The sequence below is a fragment of the Notechis scutatus genome, chromosome 2 (assembly GCF_049901735.1).
Source record: "Notechis scutatus isolate UNSWTSFEM ecotype Mainland chromosome 2, rNotScu1.2, whole genome shotgun sequence".
NCBI classification, from domain to species: domain Eukaryota; kingdom Metazoa; phylum Chordata; class Lepidosauria; order Squamata; family Elapidae; genus Notechis; species Notechis scutatus.
The window spans coordinates 27,123,282-27,143,865 of record NC_142010.1 but is presented as its reverse complement, the minus strand read 5'-3'; the positions used below and the strand labels follow the sequence as shown (position 1 = coordinate 27,143,865).

Genomic DNA, 20,584 nt, shown 5'->3' with positions numbered 1-20,584 from the left:
TCAACCATTTTCCCAGCAGAGTTGAAAAGCCAAAATTTCTCTGCTCTTTTTTTCATAGTTCATCTTTATTTCTATTTTACTTACTGATAATACGTGTGCCATTTATTAGTTAACTATTTAATTGTCTATTAAACTTCATAGATAACTGGCTGTGTGGAAGTTTAATGTGGTGGGTAATCGTTGTCCTGTTTGGGAATTTTTAAACCCTTCCTTTTTTAAAAATCTCATGCAAAATCACTTGTGTTTTCTTCTTGCCTTTCCTCTTTAAATTTACCATTATGTTAAACATGCATCCCAAACTCCTACATGTAGTCCTTTTACATTTAGGACCACAATATAGACTGGAAAATTTGTCATTAAGCAGTGTGGTCATTAAGTGAAACTTCAGTGAGCACACGAGGTGAATCCCTGGTCGTTAAGCAAGACATCACATAACTATGACTTTCTCTGCCGGCTTCCCAATTGACTTTATCAGAAGCTGGAAGGGAAAGGAGTCATGGGACCTCGGGAGGCTGCAACTGTTATAAGTGTGTGACAGTTGCCAAGCACCTGAGTCACCATGATGTAACAGCAGGGACATTGTTATGGTTATAAGTGCGAGGACCACACAGTGTTTTCAGTGCTGCCATAATATGGAACAGTTGCCAAATCAGTGATGTTAAATTGAGCACTTCCTGGATTTTCACCTGTCCAATTGCAGGTGGCCTTAGTGGGCCAGGAGCCCATCCTATTCTCTGGGTCCATCAGGGAGAACATCACCTACGGCCTACAAGGCTGCAGTGAGGAAGACGTGAGCAGAGCAGCGGAAGAAGCTGATGCCTTGGGATTCATCTGTGAGCTGGAAGGAGGCTTTGATGCAGGTGGGCAAAATCCATCCATCCCCCCTTGATTCATCCCATAAAACCCCCACTTTCCTCCCAGTAAACCCACCGGTCCCATTTCTTGGCTCTTCTGAAGTGAAATCCTGCTTGTTTTGTTGCAATATATACAGTAGTCCTTGGGTTAGGACCATTCCTTCGGCTATCGTTCCAAATTACAGTGGCACCAAACAAATGGAGGTTGCAACCAGTGGTGGGATTCAAATAATTTATTAAGCAGTTTCCTTGCCCCACCCACCACCACCCAGATGCCCTCGCTTCCCCCGAGCATTCAAAATCCAAGAAAGAAAACCTTAGACTCCATTGTTATAGAGCAGTGGTGGCTAATTTTTGGGGCTCCTGTGCCAAAAATTGTGTGTGCGCTTGCATGCTCTGGGAGGCCGAAAAAGGCCTTAAACTGGCCGAAAATCAGCTGTGAAGCGTGCGCATGAGGTGAATTTGCCTGAAGCTCGCGTTCCGGCACAAATGGCTGTGTGTGCCACCTCCTGGGATTTGCAAATACCTGTAGCCCAGGGGTCGCCAACTGGTGCTCCGTGAGAAAATTTTGATGGTCCGCAGAGAAATGTCACTCCTTAACCACCCCCCAAAGCAATTAATCCAGGCTGCGCGGGAACACAAGGCTGCGCCGCCCACATGGCCCGCGGGAACACAAGGCTTGTGTCGCTATCATTATGAACAACACGAGGTAGTGAGGGGAGGGGGGAAAGGGCGGAGGGAGGGAACTTGCCCCACACACCTAGTCTGGCCACTGGGCTGCTTCTTTCTTCTGCTTTTGGCTGCATGCAAGGAAAGCAGCAAAAGTCTTTCTTTCCCCCCCCAACAAACTCCACCAGAAATGAGTCTTTGGGACCTGGCAAGGCATCCTGCTCCAAGTGCGACAAGTCTCAAAAAGATTCATTTCTGGCAGAGTTTGGGGGAGACAAAGAAATACTTCTGTCTGTCTGTCTGTCTGTCTGTCTCTCTCTCTCTCTCTCTCTCCCCCCCCCTCCCGAGAACAGAGCTGGAGACTAAGCAATGTGGTCACATAGTATCAACCTTAAAACCACCTCGCTGTTGTGGTTCGCCGGCAGCAGGTGTGGACGGCTGAGGTCTCTCAGAGTGAGGACTCGGATGAGGGGCCTGTGTGTGATGCAGGGATGGAGCCAGGACTATCAGAGAATGGGATGCTGCCTGCGGAGCCTGTGGAGTCTGGCAGCAGTGATGCAGAGGACCCCGAGGAGCCTGTGCCCAGTGCGCATGGCCACAGGGCTGCTCAAAAGAAAGAGCAGCTGCAGCAGCACAAGTGACTCGGGAGTAAGGCTGCAAGGTGATGGCCTCTCCCTTAAGGGATAAAAGCCAGCCTTAAGGGGTGGGGTTCTTTGCAGGAAGCAAAGAAGTTCTTGCACTTCCAGTCTCGTAGTTCAGTCTATCCTGGTTTGGTGTTCAGAGACTTTTGGCTTTGAATATTTCCTTGCAATTTAATCTTGTGTTCCTGGCAGCCTTGCAATACCTTGACAGGGCTTGTTCTTATCTGGGACAATTAATTTTAATAGCACTTTACTCTGAATGAACGGAATTCACAGAGAGGCATTAAAAAGGTTTTGCTTTTATCTCTGTTTTGCGTTTGTTTGATTTGAACGAGGCTTGGGTCAGAACAATCGCTTAGCAATGAAAATTCCTGTCACAGTTGCACTTGTAACTTGAGGACTATCGGTAACGCTCCGGGTTACACGATCATTCTAATTGTAACAATATCAAACACTAATGCAGAAAAGAGAATTCAAAGAGCTGATTGCACCGTTGTGCCATTTCAAAAATCACAAATCCTAAAATCTCTTCTATAATTGTTAAAAAGTGCAGGGAGGTCTTCCCCTCCTCTGGACCTTTTGCACTGTCCAAATTTTATTTATTTATTTATTTCATTTGTCAATCGCTTACAAGATAATAGATATAAGTATAAACATGAGTAAGAATACAGGAAATAGGTACGAATAAATGGGACAATAGGACAGGGATGGTAGGCACGATGGTGCATTTATGCACCATTATTACGGTATCTCCCTCCCACTAGAAGTTGGGCTTCTAGTTTTGCCTTGTTTTTCAGCTGAGTGGCTTTGCCACCCCTTTAGGGCAACAAGATTTGGTCAGCATTGACTTCGCTCTTGATTTTCCTTGCTTGCCTTCTTTTGCAGAGGTGGGGGAGAAGGGGGGCCAGCTCTCCATCAGGCAGAAGCAACGGCTGGCCATCGCCCGGGCCCTGCTCCATGGCCCGAAGGTCTTGGTGCTGGATGAAGCCACAAGTGCCTTGGACCCCGAGAGTGACGCTGCAGTGAGTGTGGAGAATCCACGAGGGGGCTGGGATTGGATCTTGGCTGGAGTAGTTCAGGGCCGCTGAAGGGCTTCATCTGAATTTTTTTTTAAACAAGTTTTATTAATTTTAATTTTAAAAAACAATACACAAACAAACAAAACATAGAATAATAACATAGGACATCTTTTCTAAAAACAAAAACAAAAAAACAAATAGAACTGTTGTGAATCAATAAAAGTGAATAACCTAAATGCAAATTAGGGGTTGAAAACCTGCACACTTGGTTGGTCCTTATACAACAACTTGGGATTGGGCCAGAACTAGTCCCTGATTGGCCACTTTTGGGACTTTTCTTATTGGTTAGTAGTTTGAACTTGTTGCACATTTTCATTGGTTAATAAGGCAGCAGCTAACCCTATAAAAGGGTTACTGCTGCCCATAGCGGTTGCTCTGTTATGTTCTATTACTTATTAAAGAGTTGAAGTCACTGGTCAGATGTCTGGTCTCCATTATTCTCCATACATAACACTGGCGACGAGGGTGGGATGCGGAGACCGAAGAGCTGACTAACCTACAGAGCAACTAACAGAGCACGTGGTCGAACACGCACCATCAACGGCAACATGGCCAGCGGTGCCGTACCACCCGCTCCATTCAACCCAGAAACCGAAGAATGGGAGGCCTACATGGATTGGTTCCAGATGTTTCTGGAGACCAACAATTTGAAAGATGCGACAACCGGCAAAAAAAGAGCTATCTTTCTAACTCATTGTGGGCCAACCGTGTTTAAAATGGCAAAGTCGCTTGCCAAGCCAGCAGAGGTAAAAGAAATGGACTGGGACGTCCTCGAGCCATTACTATGGGCTCACTACGCGCCCACCGTGCCAACCTTAGTAAGAAGACACGAATATTACCAGAGGGACCAACGGAAGGGCGAAAGCCTTGCCAATTACATCGCGGACCTCCGGAACCTAGGAGGCCTCTGCGGGTTCGCAGACTTAGAAGAAGCCCTCCAGGACCGCCTGGTTCTGGGCTTAGAAGACGGCGCGATCCAGAGCAAAATTATGGCTAAGGGGGACATCAGCCTCACCGATGCCCTTAAAGAAGCCTCGGCAGCAGAGGCGACCAAGAAGTCGGCAGCCCAAATGCGCCGCACCAACGCACCGCTACGTAAACTCGCCACTGATACCCGCCGCTTGGAGAGACACCTGGTATCAACTCACCACGAAGACCTAGAGTCCCCGTCCGACAGCGATGAGGAAGAGGTCAACCGACTTGAACGGAGAGAGACCAGTCCACACAACACTCATTGCGACCGTGTGCCGGCTGTGGAGCCAATCACCCACGATCCGGCTGCAAATTCCTCGACGCACTCTGCCGCCATTGCGGGAGACGAGGTCACATCGCAAAGGTTTGCAGATGCAAACAGAACTCAAACCCCGACAGGCCGAATACCAGTCTTCCGGATTCTTGGCACACACCGAGAAAAATTGAACCACTCCTACAGAAACAAACCGTCCACCACTTCCACCAGGCGTGAAGAAACCCGGCGGGAAGAGACCCACCAAACAATCACCATAGGCCACGCTACATCCCTTGATGCCGGGAAAATCCGAGTAAAGGTCGCCATCGAAAACAAACCTTGCGTGATGGAGGTAGACTTGGGATCTTCCCTCTCGATGGTATCGTGGAAAACGCTCCAACAGCTCATTCCCACGATCCGCCGAGTAAGAATACAGGAAATAGGTACGAATAAATGGGACAATAGGACAGGGACGGTAGGCACGATGGTGCACTTATGCACCATTATTACAGTATCTCCCTCCCACTAGAAGTTGGGCTTCTAGTTTTGCCTTGTCTTTCAGCTGAGTGGCTTTGCCACCCCTTTAGGGCAACAAGATTTGGTCAGCCTTGACTTCGCTCTTGATTTTCCTTGCTTGCCTTCTTTTGCAGAGGTGGGGGAGAAGGGGGCCAGCTCTCCATCGGGCAGAAGCAATGGCTGGCCATCGCCGGGCACTGATCCGTGACCCGAAGGTCTTGGTGCTGGATGAAGCCACAAGTGCCTTGGACCCCGAGAGTGACGCTGCAGTGAGTGTGGAGAATCCACGAGGGGCTGGGATTGGATCTTGGCTGGAGTAGTTCAGGGCCGCTGAAGGGCTTAATCTGAATTTTTTTTTAAACGAGTTTTATTAATTTTAAAAACAATACACAAACAAACAAAACATAGAATAATAACATAGGACATCTTTTCTAAAAACAAAAACAAAAACAACAACAAATAGAACATCTTATTTAAAGACAGGATCATTCCAAATTATCACATTTCCATACCAGCACAGTTTAATATGTATATTCATCTTATCTGTTCAACTTCATATCTTTTCCCAACTTCTCTTTATTTCTCCCTTTCCTTCTATTCAATTATATTTCTTTTGCCTTAAATTGTATATATTCATTATATCCATCTGTCTTATTTAAAATTTCATTGTTCTCTTCCAACATTCTTCTAACGTTTTGGTAAACAAACAAAACACAAAACATAAATACATAAAACTTCTTTTTGGAAAGCGGCTTACCCCGGGTAACATCTTTTGTACAGACATAAATCAAATTCATGCTCACTAATATACTATTTCATATCTTATTTAACATTCTATATTTTCTATATATTTTCTCTCTTCATTCACTCTCTTAATTCTATTTTATTTATTTCATCTCAGTTTAAATAATTATACTTGCATCTTTTGTCCGTTCTCTTTCAATTATCTATTTTTCTTTTCTTTCTAATACAATATTTCTCCTGTAATGACTGGTTGAAGTATGACAACTTTTTATCTTTCCCCTAAATTTAACACTTAAAATAATACATACTTTCCATAATGATTCTGCTTAGTACATTCTAAGTATCACATTTTAGAATAATAAAACAAAAAGAAAAAAGAGAATCAAGTTTATAAAATAGTAAAGACAATATTCCATAGAAAGTTAAACTCTATTGTTAAGTCTTAAACATTTTTATACATTCCCTTTAATACTTTATTAACTCATATAATATTTCAGTTTTCTAACTTAATTTCAAATACTAATATCTACAATACAATCTTATGTACTTTTGCAGAATCATTTTTTAAAGTTATAGTTTACCCTTTATCTCTGAAAAAAACCTGTCTTTTAACATCTTGTTTTGAACCTTTATGACTTCTCTTTCCCTTTTCCCTTCCTTTCTTATCAATTCTAGCCTTTTTACCCCGCTAGATTTCCGGTTTGCAAGGCTTCGGCGGCGGCATGAATCCGATCGTGCGCGGTCCCTGCTGCGCTCGCCACCGAAGTGCCTCCGATCCATTTTGATCTGGAGGATATGGTTGCCCGTAGAGGCAGCCGAAGAGAGAGGAGATCCGGACAGGGCTTGGGGGTATCGCAAACCCCCTCCTCAGCCGGCACAACTCCTTTTTCCCTAGGCGGTGGAGCGGCGGTCAGTAATGGCCGCCACAAAGAAGCCTGCAGCCGGGTAAGATTGTGCAGGAGGAAGTTGGAGAAAGTGAAAGTTTTTTGGCTGAACCGGGACAGCAAGGAACCTTGAAATACCCTGGAAATTTAATTGTTTGAAGGACACATTGTTTCCCAAGGAGTGTGAAAGCGGCGGAAGAAGATTTAAAAGGGAAAGTTATTTTTCTCACTCTCCCTCCCCATGGAAATAGCTGATGGAAATTTGAAATTGGAAAAAAGAACTTTTTTTTAAAGATTGTATTGAAGGAGACTGCTTGGAGTTTATAAGATCAGAAATAAGTGCCAATTAGACTTCTAAAAATTTACTTTGGAACTGTGTAACTGAATTCTACCCCAAGAAGAAAAAATATAAAAAGAAGAAGGTGCTAAATGAAACAATTTGTTCTGATGTGGATTGCTTTGTGACTTTGGGATTTTTGGGAACTATTTCTTGAAAGACTAAAAACATTTGGGTTGTTTTTAAGGGAAAAAAATGGCATTATCAGTTGAAGAATTACAAATGGAATTTCAAAAGCTAAAAGAAGAGGAACAAGAAGGCAAGGGCTCTTCTGGATCTATTTTTCATTTTTTAGAAATGGCGATTTCTACCTACCAAGAAATACAACAACAAGGAAGGTGGGATGGAGAAGAACAAGCCATCTTTAATGAACAGATAATCTTAGTTGAGGAAGAAGAGAGAAAGGAGGGAAATAAAATGGAGAATTCAGAACCTAAAAAAGCAACCAAGAAAGGGAAAAATAAGATGAAAAATTCATATAATGTCAGAAAGCAACAGAAAAGAGAAACACAACAGAGAGGGAAGATTAAGAGAGTGGAGTTTGAGGACTTAATCTGAATTTTTAATCTGAGGTGACAGCATAGGAAAACTGGGTTTATTTGACTGGAAGTATCGTAATTTCTTCCAAGTTTGCTAAATCTCTGGTTCCGGTAACCAACACAGAGTAGATCTTGGAACATTCTCCTAGGCCATGCATATTTGCCTTCATTTGGGTGGTTTTCCAGGCTGCAAAAGGCTTGGGGCCAAACTCTATTGCAGTGCTGGAGAAGCACTTTTCAGTGCAAATGTGAGGGAGCTTCTATTTAGTGCCATGATGGCGAACCTATGGCACACGTGCCACAGATGGCACACAGAGTCATTTGTGCGGGCACGTGAGCCCCATCCAAACTTACCTGCACTGAGCATGCGCGCAGCTCCCAACTGATTTTTGGCCCGTTTGAGGCCATTTTCGCCCTCCCAGAGGCTTGAGGAAAGCCTTAGAGCCTCGGGAGGCTGAAAAATAGGCCTTCCGGAAATACCAGAAGTGCCAGAACGGGCCCGTTTTTCAGCCTCCCAAGGCTGCAGAGGATTCTTTTGAGCCTCTAAGAGGGTGAAAAAGGCCTCCCCTGAGCTCCGGAGGCTGAAAACGGGCACTTCCGATATTTTCGAAAGGCCCATTTTTCGGCCTCCCAAGGCTGCAGAGGCTTCTTTCGAGCCTGCGGGAGGGCGAAAACGGCCTCAACAGGCCGAAAACCAGCTGGGAGGTGCGCACATGCACAATGCAGGTAAGGGGTTCGGGGCGGGGATGTTGTGCACACATGCGCAAGGGGGGCAGGGTGCATTGCATTGTGGGTGCCAGCACAGGTGTGTGTGCTATCGCACACGCACGCACTTTCAGCACACCACAACAAAAAAGGTTCGCCATCACTGATCTAGTGCTTCTAAGGAGGTCAGGATTTCCTCTGGATCATTACTTCCTTTTCCAGATCCAGCGGTCTGTGCAGACCAGTGGAGCCCGGATGGTGTTGGTGATTGCTCATCGGATGCAGACGGTGGAGAACGCAGACAAGATTGTGGTGCTGGAAGGAGGAGAGATTGTGGAAGAAGGGACTCACACGGAGCTGATGGGCCGGCAAGGCCCCTATTATAGATTGGTGGAAAGGTCCCAGGCGGAGTGACTTCCGGAGTTGCAACGGAGACGCTCGGCCACAGGATCCACTGCTTTTGTAGATGCCAAATGCATGATTGGTTGGGGAAATAGACAACAGCATTCTCTTAGGGCAGCTCTTGGCCAGTCAAGGGTTGCTGAATTGCACCCATTTGGAGGAAGAGGAGGCTGTCTTTCTCATCTGGGCACAATTCAGGTGGTGTTAAGTAGCAACTTGGGCCCTGGAAACTCCATAGTGAAAGGTGCACAATCCCGTTTCAAGCAACTGTTTTGTTTATCAATGACAACAATACCCCAGATTTTCCCCTGTTTAAATTTAGTATGTGAGACCTTTTTGTACAACCTCCTCTTTTGTCACACTTTTTAAGATTGGTTGCAGAAACTTGACTTCCTCTTTGTTTTGCTAAATAAAGTATCTCTGCGTCGTTCAAGTTTGTACTACTGAAGGTGATGTTTCTATGGAAAACAGAGTAATGGCTTTTAGTTCAACGGAAATAGGCAATGAAAAAATCTAATTGTATATTTCTATATTTTTATTATTAAAATGCAACAGTAAAAGATTGAAGGAATATATGTGTCTGTTTCCTGTTTTTTGCTGTACTTCAAAATGAGCCTCTTCTTGTTTTGAGCTTCCCTTGAATGGAACTTTCCGTTCCTCCATTTTGCACACATAACAATTACAGTCTATAGCTCCGAGGGCAATTGTTCAGAATTAAGAGAATAACAGAGCTGGAAGGGAATTTGGATGTCTTCTAGTCCACTGAGGAGAGGGGTGGAAAGGGCAGAGGGGAGAACTTGCCCCACTCACCCCACGCAACTCACCTGGCCTCTGGGCTGCTTCTTTCCGCTTCTTTCTTCTGCTTTTGACTTCACACAAGGAAAGCAGCAAAAGTCTTTCTTTCTCTCCCCCAAACTCCGCCAGAAATGAGTCTTTGGAAACTTGCAAGGCACCCTGCTCGTTTCTGGTGGAATTTGGGGGAGAGAAAGAAAGACTTTTGCTGCTTCTGCTGCTTTCCTTGCATGAAGCCAAAAGTCTCTCTCTCTCTCTCTCTTCCCCTGAGAATGGAGCAGGAGACGGTATCCTGCGATCCCAAATAAAGAATGATCGATTGGTAGGAAAACGGGGTGGGGGCTTTTCCTGCAGACTTTTTGGGGGATTTTCCCAGGGTCTCGGGTCTGCGGGATTTAAAATTATGAGTTTGGTGGTCCCTGATGTCCAAAAGGTTGGCGACCCCTGTTCTAATCCAACCCCCCTGATCAAACAGGAGACCCTATACTATTTCAGACAAATAGTTGTCCAGTTCTCTTTTTAAAAGCCTCCAGTGATGGAGCACCCACAGCTTCTGAAGGCAACTTCTGTTCCATTGGTGTATTGTTCTGTCAGAAACTTTCTCCTCAGTTCCAGGTTTCTTCTCTCCTTCATTGGTTTCCACCCATTGTTTCTTGTCTTGGCTTTAGGTGCTTTGGAGAATAGCTTGACTCCCTCTTCTTTGGGGCAGCCCCATTAGAACACTGAGCACATATACACGCAAAACCATCCGCTCTTCCACCCCCTCTGCCAGTCTGCCAAGGTGAAAGGGTTTTAAGGAATCTGATAAAATGGACTGGATCTTTCCCCGTCTAAATGATTACATACACTGCTCTTAGTATGCTGTAAGGTTTTTGTTGCTCTTGACCATATTAAAGAAACTTATGCCATCTTAGTCATCCCTGGCATTTGGAATTGATCAAGACATCAAACCCTGGATATTTCAGTCATGGACATTGACTGCAAGAATTATTACATATCACTGAAAGGAGGTATAGTTAATCTCATTTAACAACCCAAATTGGAACGGGCAACTCAGTCATTAAACAAAGCAGTCTGTCAAAGGTCCGACTAGCAAACCCCCCAAAAAAGGAACTCTCAGGGCCATTGAATCCCAAAAAGTAAAACTTTTATTGAATTCACCATGTCGGAATTGAAGAAGCAAAACCAGTTCTGATTTTCCCGTGTGAAAGTTTGCTCAGTTAAACAAGAGGCTCCCTTGGTTCCCGTTATCCAATTGTAAAACTACTTTTTGTTATGGGAACAGTCCACTTCTCCATCAAACACCTGCAGTTGTGACCTTGGCGTTGTGCAAGTTCTCGTCCTCTGAGGACGGCGTCTAGGCACCCCGTTTCCTCCCTGCGCATTCCACCCCTCCCCTCTTTTCATTGGCAAGTTGAATAGCGATAGAAGTTAGAAGGCAATAAAGCGATTCAATCTTGACACAGTCATTAAATGGGGTTTTTCCCCCCCCCCAGGAAAGAGGCAAAGAAAACTTTCACACAATTATTTTTTTTCTTTAGGTGTCTACTTATAATTTTCCAGTTCTTGAACCGCAATCCTTAAAGTGATCAAGGAAGGACATGACTAAGGCTCTACCACCAACCCACTGGGACATTATTTCTTTTGGACTTTAGATCAGGCTGAACCACGCTGGCCTTTCTTCTTTCAGGCGTCCTTGAGATCGGGAGAGAGTTCAGTCCGTGAGTTTGTTTGTTCATATCCCGCTTTTATCATTTTCAGGAAGAGCTCAAGGCTGAGGACACAAATAACACTCTTTGCTTGTCCTGTTTTCCTCACAACAACCCTGTGGAGACACGATGACTGGCCCAAAATAACACAGCTGACTCTCGTGCCTGAGGCGGGACTTGAACTCACTGCCTCCTGAGTTCTAGCCTGGTGCCTTAAGCATTACAGGTGGTCCTGTAAGTCTGTAAGCTCTGTAGTCATCCCGTCGTCTCACTGCAAGGACAAAAATCAGTGAAAGCTCAAAAGAATCCACTAGAGATCATCCAAACTCTCTCTCTGTAGGAGGAAGAACCCCAGGAGATACTTCACAGACCCTTTGTCCCATTTATAAAGACAGAAACATCTTCAAAATACAAATGTATCCCCTGATTTGACCCAAGAGAGACCTGCTGCCTCCAAGATGGATGGAGGGGAATTGGGGGAAGGAGCAGCAGCAGCAGCTGGGAGGGGAGGAAGGTTTTCATGGAAATCCTTCTCTGCTGCTCTTTGACCAAATTCTTCGAAAGGGACAGAACTGGGAAGCCTCTTCCCAACTCAGAAGAAGACAGGACTGCCTGAATCTCAGACTCAGCTGAATGGAGACGGGAGTCCCAGCGAGAGGCTGAGATCTCAGAGGGCTACGAAAACAGGACAGAAGGAAGCCCAGAAGGAGCTCCCCAAAGGGGGTCCTTCCATCACCCCCCCCCTCAAAAAAAGATACTTACTGAGGAATACCAGGATCCCAGCAATCACACCCACCAGGACAAGAACAGCCACAACGCAGCCGATGATGATCCCCAGGTTGGATTTTGGTTCTGAATTGGGAGAAAGAGCAGATCATTGAAGGAGAAGCCCAAACAATCTTCCCAAGAGAGACCCCAAGAAGGGAAAGCTGGAAATTCCCCAAAATTAAAATCTGCATGAGCTCATTTTTGTGTCCCTCTCAGGGTACCATGAAGGCGCCTTGCTAACCGTTGTTAGAGGACGTGTCCTCCTGACGCTGCCTTCTTCTCCCACCAGCCCAGCATGAAGGCAGCTGGATTCCTCTTTGGCTTTTCGACTCAAAAGCAGCCCTTTGCCACCTTGTGACTCTCAGCAGCTTACAAAACAAAAACGTCCCCAACACAATAAAATAAACAAAATTTGTTAAACAAACAGATTTTGGGAATTGGGCAGATCTGTGTTTGCATTTTATTATTTAAAGTAAAATAGTTCATATCACCTAGACTTTTTTTGTAAGTACACACTTTCATTTCTTTGGCCAGTCCAAAGAAAATTGTATTTTGTGCTTCCAGAACGTCAGCATGAAAATGGAAGAGGGTGATATCCAGCTTCTGGACGGACCCACAAATGGCAGAAATAGAATAATGGAATAACAGAGTTGAAAGGGACCTTGGAGGTCTTCCAGTCTGACCCCCTGCTCAAACAAGAGGCCCTAAACCATTCAGGACAAGTGACTCTCCAATCTCCTCTTAAATGCTTCCAGTGACGGAGCCCCCACGACTTCTGAAGGGAAGCCATTCCTCTCATGAATTGTCCTCCCTGTCAGGAAATTTCTCCTCAGTTCTAGGTTGCTTCTCTCCTTGTTTAGTTTCCACCCATGGCTTCTTGTCCTGCCCTCAGGTGCTTTGGAGAATAGCTTGACTGCCTCTTCTTTGTGGCAGCCCCTGAGATATTGGAACGTATCATGTCACCCCCAGTCCTTCTTTTCATTCAACTAGAAATGCCCAATTCCTGCAACTGCTCTTCATAGATTTTAGCCTCCAGGCTCCTAATTATCTTTGTTGCCCTTCTCTGCCCTTTTTCCAGAGTCTCAACATCTTTTTTATATCGTGCAAACCAAAACTGCATGAAGAATTCCGTGGATGGTCTTACCAAGGCATTATAAATTGGTATTGCTTGGGGGGCGGGGGAAAGCAGGTTTGAGGAGGGAATTTTAAATTTAAATTTCTCTTGCACAAAATTCAGGATTCCCATTGAATAGCAATCATTCCACTTGTGAATTTGGTGCTTGCTATAAAGAACAACAAAAATAAAAGGAATATTTTATTTTGCCTGGGATATCAGCATAACAATTACATTTGAATATTTCTTGTATCTTGGTGACAATCATCAATAAAAAAAATTGAATTTGAATTTTGCAACTTTGGAAGTCCAGTGTACGTTAAGGACACTTCTGAGCATATACAGAACTCTTTGAAAGAGGGCTTTTTTCCTTGGGTTTTATGCTGAGCCTCAGGAATTCACCTATCAGATCATAAAATAAGGTTCAACTTCTTTCTTAGAGAAGCAACACACAGTGACTTTTTGACCTTTAAAGCAGGAAACCCTGTTAGTCTCTGATGACAATAAAACTCAGACTTCTTAGCCTCTTTTCTGACTCCTGATGCATCAGTCCAGCCACTCTCTGCATTTCCTGAAGTCGGCTGCACTTCATCCATTTTAGTCAAAATTTAACCTTCAGAAAAGGGGCAACCAGATTCCTCCTGATTCTTGTACTTTAGGAATTGTGAACAAAAGGAAATCTATTTCTGGTGCTGGGGGCAAGAAACAGGGAAGGCCTAAGAGAGGATCTGAGGGCATTTCATGAGGATTGGCCAACTCTTGTGATGGGATTCTGTAGTTTCCATCCCCTGAAGTCAGTTCTGTGGTCTGGTCCCTGCAGCTGCACCAAACTCAAACACTGGAAAAACCAATGGATGAAAGCTCAGGTTTGCTCACACCTGGACACATCTGGGGCCAGATTCCCCTCCCACCACCTCCCAGCCTGCCAAAGAGCCCAGCCTTCCCCTCCCTGCAGCCTCTCACCTTCCAGGGCCAGGTCCAGAGGCTCCTGCAGGCCGTCGTGCTCCACGTGGCACCGATAGCGGCCCCTCTCTTTGGGGTCGATCCGGATGCTGAGCCAGTAGTGGTAGGTTGATGCGTTGCTGGTCCCACTGCAGGGATGGGGAGTCAGCTGGCAGCCCACGCCCGGACCGACTGCCCGGACGGGCTTCTCTCGCAGATGCAATGATGACAAAGACACAAAGGCATGTCCTTGGGGGAGAGGAAGCCCCGAGCAAAGTTTGCTCCTCTCTTTTATTGTGCAAGTTTAGGGTGGGGTTTAGGGTGTATGAGGAAACATTCCTTTTGGGTACATTTGACCATATAAGGCTATGTATTTGCATAGTTGACCATATAAGGTAACTGACCATATAAGGCATACTGACCATATAAGGTAATACCTATGTTGACCAATCATAGCTTTACACATGTTGTTAGTTGTTTTGTTACCTGGCTGACTATGTTGACCAATCATAGCTTTACACGTTACCTGGCAGATATGGTATCATTGGATCATTGGGTGATATCGCAACATCTCCTCTGTTTTTATTTTATTTTAAGGGCTATATACTCACCATCCTCACTATTATGTCCAGTCTAGGTCCTCCGACTCATCCTGTCATAGGTTCATGAGAATTCGTGGTTCCCCTTTAGCAGCATCTTTGGTGAACTCGTTATCAGAGTTATCGGAATCCGAGGAGAATTGTAAGAGGGCCTTTTTCTCTATTAGCGCATTAATTTGTTTTTGTTTTGAGTTTAAATCCGAATCAATTTGGCCAAATTTTCTTTTAAGGATTTCTAAGAATTTACCTATCACACATGGTCCAATGGTACATACCAATAAGAGAAGGATAAGTGGACCAGCTATAGCAGATAACAATGTTGTTAACCATGGGGAAAGGTTAAATAGTCCTTGATACCAGGTATGTTGTGAAGCTCGTTCCCTTTCTCTTTCCTTTAATCTGGTGTCTAGTTCTTTCATGGAATCTAGGACAACTCCTGAGCTATCAGCATAGAAACAACACTCTTCTTTAAGAGCAGCACATAGTCCCCCTTGTTTTAAAAACAAGAGGTCTAGGCCTCTGCGGTTTTGCAAGACCACCTCAGATAAAGAGGTAAGAGAAGTTTGCAAGGCAAGAATGGATTTTTCGACCCTTCTAAGATCTTCATCTATGGTGGCACTTAACTGTGTTATGCTTTTATCATTTACAACCAAAGCTGATATGCCTGTTGCTGCACCTGTAGCACCTAAACCTAGCAGCACAGATAAGGTAAGAGCTGTGACAACTTCTCGTTTAGCTCGTAGGTGGTATTGTTGAGGTTCTAAAATGGAAACAAAATCTTCAGAATCATATACATCAATTTTTGGCAACAGCTGGACCTGAATACAGAATGATTTTTTTGCTAATAATACATCTCCGTGGACACATGCAGTTAAACCTGTAGAGCAAGCCCAAACAGAGTTATTTCCAGGAATAAAAAATTGGCCTTGGAGGCGTTTTGTGATATTGCCACCAGATGTGGTGAATACCTGGTTGTAACCTTCAATTGAAAGGCCGGTTCTTTCTTTGGGTAGATAAAGTTCACATTTGTGTCTGTGGGTGGCATTAAGGCAGTATTGTGAATAATTAGTAGGTATGTGGCCAAGACAGCAACCTTGACCAGTGATGGCCGTGATAGTGAGAGAGCTATTCCTCCATCGGCAATTATTATCAGAAGTAGAATTGGAAATAGGTTGGGAAGAGCCGATGGCTTCATAAAAAGGGGGGTTTGAAGACAAGCAAAGCCAACAGTGCTGAGAAATGGAGGAATCTTGAGAGTGATTCAATAATGCGTGAGCAGAAGCAATGAGGGATACCAGTGGGTTCTGGGCATTTGTTAGGGGTTTCAAAAATCCAGATTGGATTTGGTTAGCATTGGGTCCTATAGATAGGGATGGGGAAACATGAACATGGCGTTGTATATAGAAGACATTCCCATAATGATATCCAGGCCACCTGGCATAAATGCGACCTCCCCACTTTGCCCCAGTGTCCCAAATGTTACTTCGTTTTCCTTCGGCCGTAAAGGAGACAGTCACTGGATTACATTTGGACCATTTGTTTTTGTCTGCCGTACATCGTATATCCTGGGTGGTTCTGGTAAGTGTGATGAGATCATTGTTCAAAGGAGGTGTCCAAGAGATGTAACCAGTTGAAACACAGGACCAGGATTTACAATAGTAATCAGAAATTCCTCCACAGGTGTAAATATGTTCTGCATCAGCAATATGTCCTGGGCATACATACAGGTAATGGTATTTAACAACACTGTGGCTAGGGGTAGGGGCATCAGTGAGACGAGAGTAGGCAATCTTACCTAGAATCATTTCAGCAAAATCAAAATGTAATTTAGGAAAATAGGAAAAAATCATAGTGTAGTTAGTTGTGGAGCTGAGTATTTGTCCATAAGCGTCCTTGATTGTCCATGTAATGTTGTAGGGGCGATGAGCGTTGTCATGAGATGATGAAAGTATGACTTCAGGAAGGAAGCAGCAGCAAAGAAGCAAGAGGATCTTCATCCTGGTCAGTGGAGGCGCCTTTTGGAGAGGAAGTGGAGAGCGAGGGGTCACGGTGGTAGGGACGAACACACCTGGCAGGGATCCAGAGTACTGCGTTCAGGGAGTTGGACAGCGGCGTAGCCTCGTCCCCAGGTGATCAGCTCAGCAGGTCCCTTCCACGCAGGATCAGGCAATTGCCTATAATAAACAAGTGGTCTCGAAGCGGGAACAGGTGGTTTAGTAAAATGTCGAGATGCAGCAGACAGGGGAGGGGTGCCAGTGAGATTGAGGAAGTTAAGTGTATACAGACAAACATTCAAAACATTTTGTAATGCCGGGAGGCTAGGGGGCCTCTAAGGCCTTTTGACCCCATGTATCGTTGTAATGCCAATTTTAAGGTTTGATTACCTCTTTATGGATAATGGACCAATGATGGCAAAATTCAGAGAATGAGAGCTGATATAGGCTGGTCCATTATCTGTTTTTAGAATTTTTGGCGATCCCAGCACTACGAAGGTCCGAATACAATGATTAATAACATGCTTTGACGCCTCTCCCCTTTGAGGGGTGGCCATAATAAACCCTGAATAGGTGTCAACAGACACATGAAGGTATTTCCAGGGTGCAAAAGGCTGAAATTGCGTGACATCCATTTGCCAGGTGTCACAAGCATCAGTCCCTCTAGGGTTGATACCTTGGGGGTAGTTCTTTGCTTGAAGACTACATGTGGGACATTGTTGTATAATTGCTGTCGCTTCTGCCAAAGAAATGCCAAATTGTTTTACCAGAGCCTTTTTGTTTTGATGAAAGTAACTATGACTTTCCCCTGCAGTTAGAGGGGAAGGTTGGGGTGACTTAACAGTGATAGGAAGTAATTTACAAGCAGCATCAGCTACCTGGTTTCCTTCTGAAAGGAAACCCGGAAGCTGCTGGTGACTGCGTATGTGGGCCACGAATAGGGGGTGCACTCTGGATTGAATGAGTGTTTGCAGTTGAAGTAACAGTGTCATTAATGATGGTTGTAGAGAAGGAGACAGATATGCTTCAAAAATATGCAAAACCAATTGGGAGACATATAAACTATCCGTTATGATATTGATTGGTTGAGTGGGAAATGACTCTAAGGCTAAGTTGAAGGCAGCCAATTCAGCTTGCTGTGCTGATGATTGTGGCTTAGTCAATTGTTTGTGCCAGGTAGTTTGATCGAACCAGACACAAGCACCATGAGTTTTAGAGCCATCAGTAAAAACTGTGATGGCTTGAATTAGTGGAAAAGCAACTACTGGAGAGGAAAAGGTAATAGGTACCATTTTTATTAGCTGCAAACGGGGGTCAGAAGGGAGATGGCAAGAGATGGGACCAATCCAATTCTCCAGAGCGTCCTGCAATACATCTGACGTCTGAAAAAGGGGGTCCCATTGAGAGAGTTTGAAAGGAATGTGTATAGCTTGAAGATCATGACCGAGCAAAGCCTTGGCTCGGTGACGTCCCTTGATACAAAGCAGAGCGAGCTGAAGTGAACCAGAGTGGGTTGAGAAGGTAAAGACAGAGAGTTTTACTCAGAAAAGCGATGGGCTGGTATGGCCCCTCCCTTTCTCTAGTATTTTGGTGAAATCAATCTATGTTCTCTGGAAAGGCCAGCCCACTAGGGGTCGCCCTCCCATTTCTTTTTTCCTTGCTGCTTTCTTAGAGTTTACTTTTCAAACATCCAGAATTCCCCTCATTGCATTCACAGACACACACATCCTTCTCAATTTGCACACACATCTTTCCTCTTCCAACTCATCTTTCTCTTTTTCCTCAGGTTTCCAATCCTATTCTCTTCTATTTCTAGCAAGGGAATTGATGCCATTACCAGCTCTATTTCCCCTGTAGCTTTCCAGATTGTCACATCAATCCCTTCAGCTAACTCCAGAGGCCTCTTCAAAGCCTCTTTCCTTCCTCCAAACAACACATCCACAAACCATCTCTCTACTTCCTTCTTCCACCTTTATCATCAAATCTACATGCAACAAACAATCTTAGCTTCCCACTCCTGTCTTCTCAAGTACACCAGAAATTGTGGAAAAGCAGAACAATAGGGTAGCAAGACATTATTTACATAGTGTTAACACATGGTAGAGTTTTAGCAAAAGATTCCATTAATCAATAATGAGTTTTGTGTTAAGTTGAGACATAAGATCACGGTCCCACAGGTTAGTATGTAATGGAAGAGCCAAGGGTTGGAGGTAGGCAGTCCCCGAACGGCTGGGGCAGTTTCCAAAGGCCAATCGTCCGGCCACTCAGCCGTTCGGAGGACACCTACGTCAGAGACCCGAAAAGACTTTGTTACAGATTGTGAATTGTAACAGAGATGTTAGGAGCATAGAAGCCATCATTTGCCATTCAGAGAAAAGAATATTATGATTATTAGAAATGTTTTCTAACAAGGTTCTAACATAGGGTGACTTAAGGCCATATTTGGCAGTGGCAAATTTGAGTTCTTTCATGAGATCCCATTCCATAGGGACATACTGAGGGGCAGGATTTCCCCCTCCTGCCGCTGGGACTTGAAGGATCATGGGGAAGCAAGAAAGATCTTCAGCATTAATCTTCCCATTAGCTAAAGCTTCCTGAAAGGTGTTACGAAGCAAGGGGGGAGGGGTATTAGAGGGGATGGAGTCAGGTTTTGTAAGGGAAGATTTTGAGGCTGAAAGGCTGTAGGGAGGGGGAGGGGGGGGAGGAGGGGAAGAGGAATGCGAGGAATGTAAGGCAGGATATAAGGTTTTTGTTGAAGGGGAGGAGGGAGCGGGGGAGAAGAGGAGATGGGTGAAATTTCTGCTGGAAGAGGAGAGGGGGAATTAAGGGGGAGGAATGAGAGGAATGTAAGGTTTTTGTTGAAGGGGAGGAGGGAGGGGGGGGGGGGAGCATTTGAAGACAAAGAAGAGGTGGGTGAAATTTCTGCTGAAAGAGCAGGGGGGAATTAGAAGGCAAAGGAGGAGGAGGGAGAGAATCCTGTTGATTCGAAGTTGAATCAGAAGGATAAAAAATGTCGATCGCAGCCATGAGCGCTCTCCAGGTACAGAGAATATGTGGCGCTGCCCGAGGAGGTTGATGGATCCATTTCCCAATTTTCTCCCATGTGGAGCGTTTAAGAGTGCCATCCTCGGAGTAGGCTGGGCAATGTTTTTGAAGATAGAGGAGGAAAGATATTATAGCTTTCCTTGAAAGAGGAAAGACTGTCATGCCATTAGTTCTTTGCAGAGCATTGGCCTTCCTGACTAAAAATGAAGTTCATCCACATGCTTGGACAGAACTTTGGAAATTGGAGAGCCCATACTTACAAATGCGCTTTACCGTTGCCGGTGTTGTAGTACAGGAGTCAGGGCAACGCCTCCCTAGAAAAAGGAGCGAAGAAGGGGACGTATCGTAGAAGCGATCACGTCGGGGTCACCAGTTTGATGCGTTGCTGGTCCCACTGCAGGGATGGGGAGTCAGCTGGCAGCCCACGCCCGGACCGACTGCCCGGACGGGCTTCTCTCGCAGATGCAATGATGACAAAGACACAAAGGCATGTCCTTGGGGGAGAGGAAGCCCGAGCAAAGTTTGCTCCTCTCTTTTATTGTGCAAGTTTAGGGTGGGGTTTAGGGTGTATGAGGAAACATTCCTTTTGGGTACATTTGACCATATAAGGCTATGTATTTGCATAGTTGACCATATAAGGTAACTGACCATATAAGGCATACTGACCATATAAGGTAATACCTATGTTGACCAATCATAGCTTTACACATGTTGTTAGTTGTTTTGTTACCTGGCTGACTATGTTGACCAATCATAGCTTTACACGTTACCTGGCAGATATGGTATCATTGGATCATTGGGTGATATCGCAACAGTAGGTCCCATCCGCGTTGGGGGCCAGAAACCCACTGAAGGTCTCCTCCTTCCAGACCTCCCCGTCCCTCGTCCAGGAGGCATCGATCTCCCTAGGGTAGAAGCCATCCAGGCGGCAGATGTGCGTCTCCATCCCATCCTCCAACTCTGTCTTGCCTCTCACCATCACCCTTGGGGGCTCTGCAGAAACGGCACCCCCAGAATTAACTC

The 20,584-nt window shown here is 45.0% G+C and overlaps 2 protein-coding genes across 2 annotated transcripts in view; one reads left to right on the top strand and one right to left on the bottom strand.

The window, feature by feature from the left end:
* The window catches only part of LOC113426549 (major histocompatibility complex class I-related protein 1-like), a 405,199-nt gene that overhangs the window by 60,896 nt on the left and 323,719 nt on the right, over positions 1-20,584 (top strand). The gene's annotated exons all lie outside the window — the stretch shown is intronic.
* LOC113429941 (major histocompatibility complex class I-related protein 1-like) overlaps positions 10,856-20,584 on the bottom strand; it is a 44,083-nt gene continuing 34,354 nt past the window's right edge. The window contains exons 6-9 of the mRNA XM_087953923.1: positions 20,380-20,554; positions 13,945-14,051; positions 11,862-11,951; positions 10,856-11,370 (exon numbers count right to left, since the gene is read on the bottom strand). Of these exons, the coding sequence (XP_087810049.1) occupies positions 11,300-11,370; positions 11,862-11,951; positions 13,945-14,051; positions 20,380-20,554 (443 nt within the window). The 3' untranslated portion in view covers positions 10,856-11,299. The remainder of the gene's footprint in view (positions 11,371-11,861; positions 11,952-13,944; positions 14,052-20,379; positions 20,555-20,584) is intronic.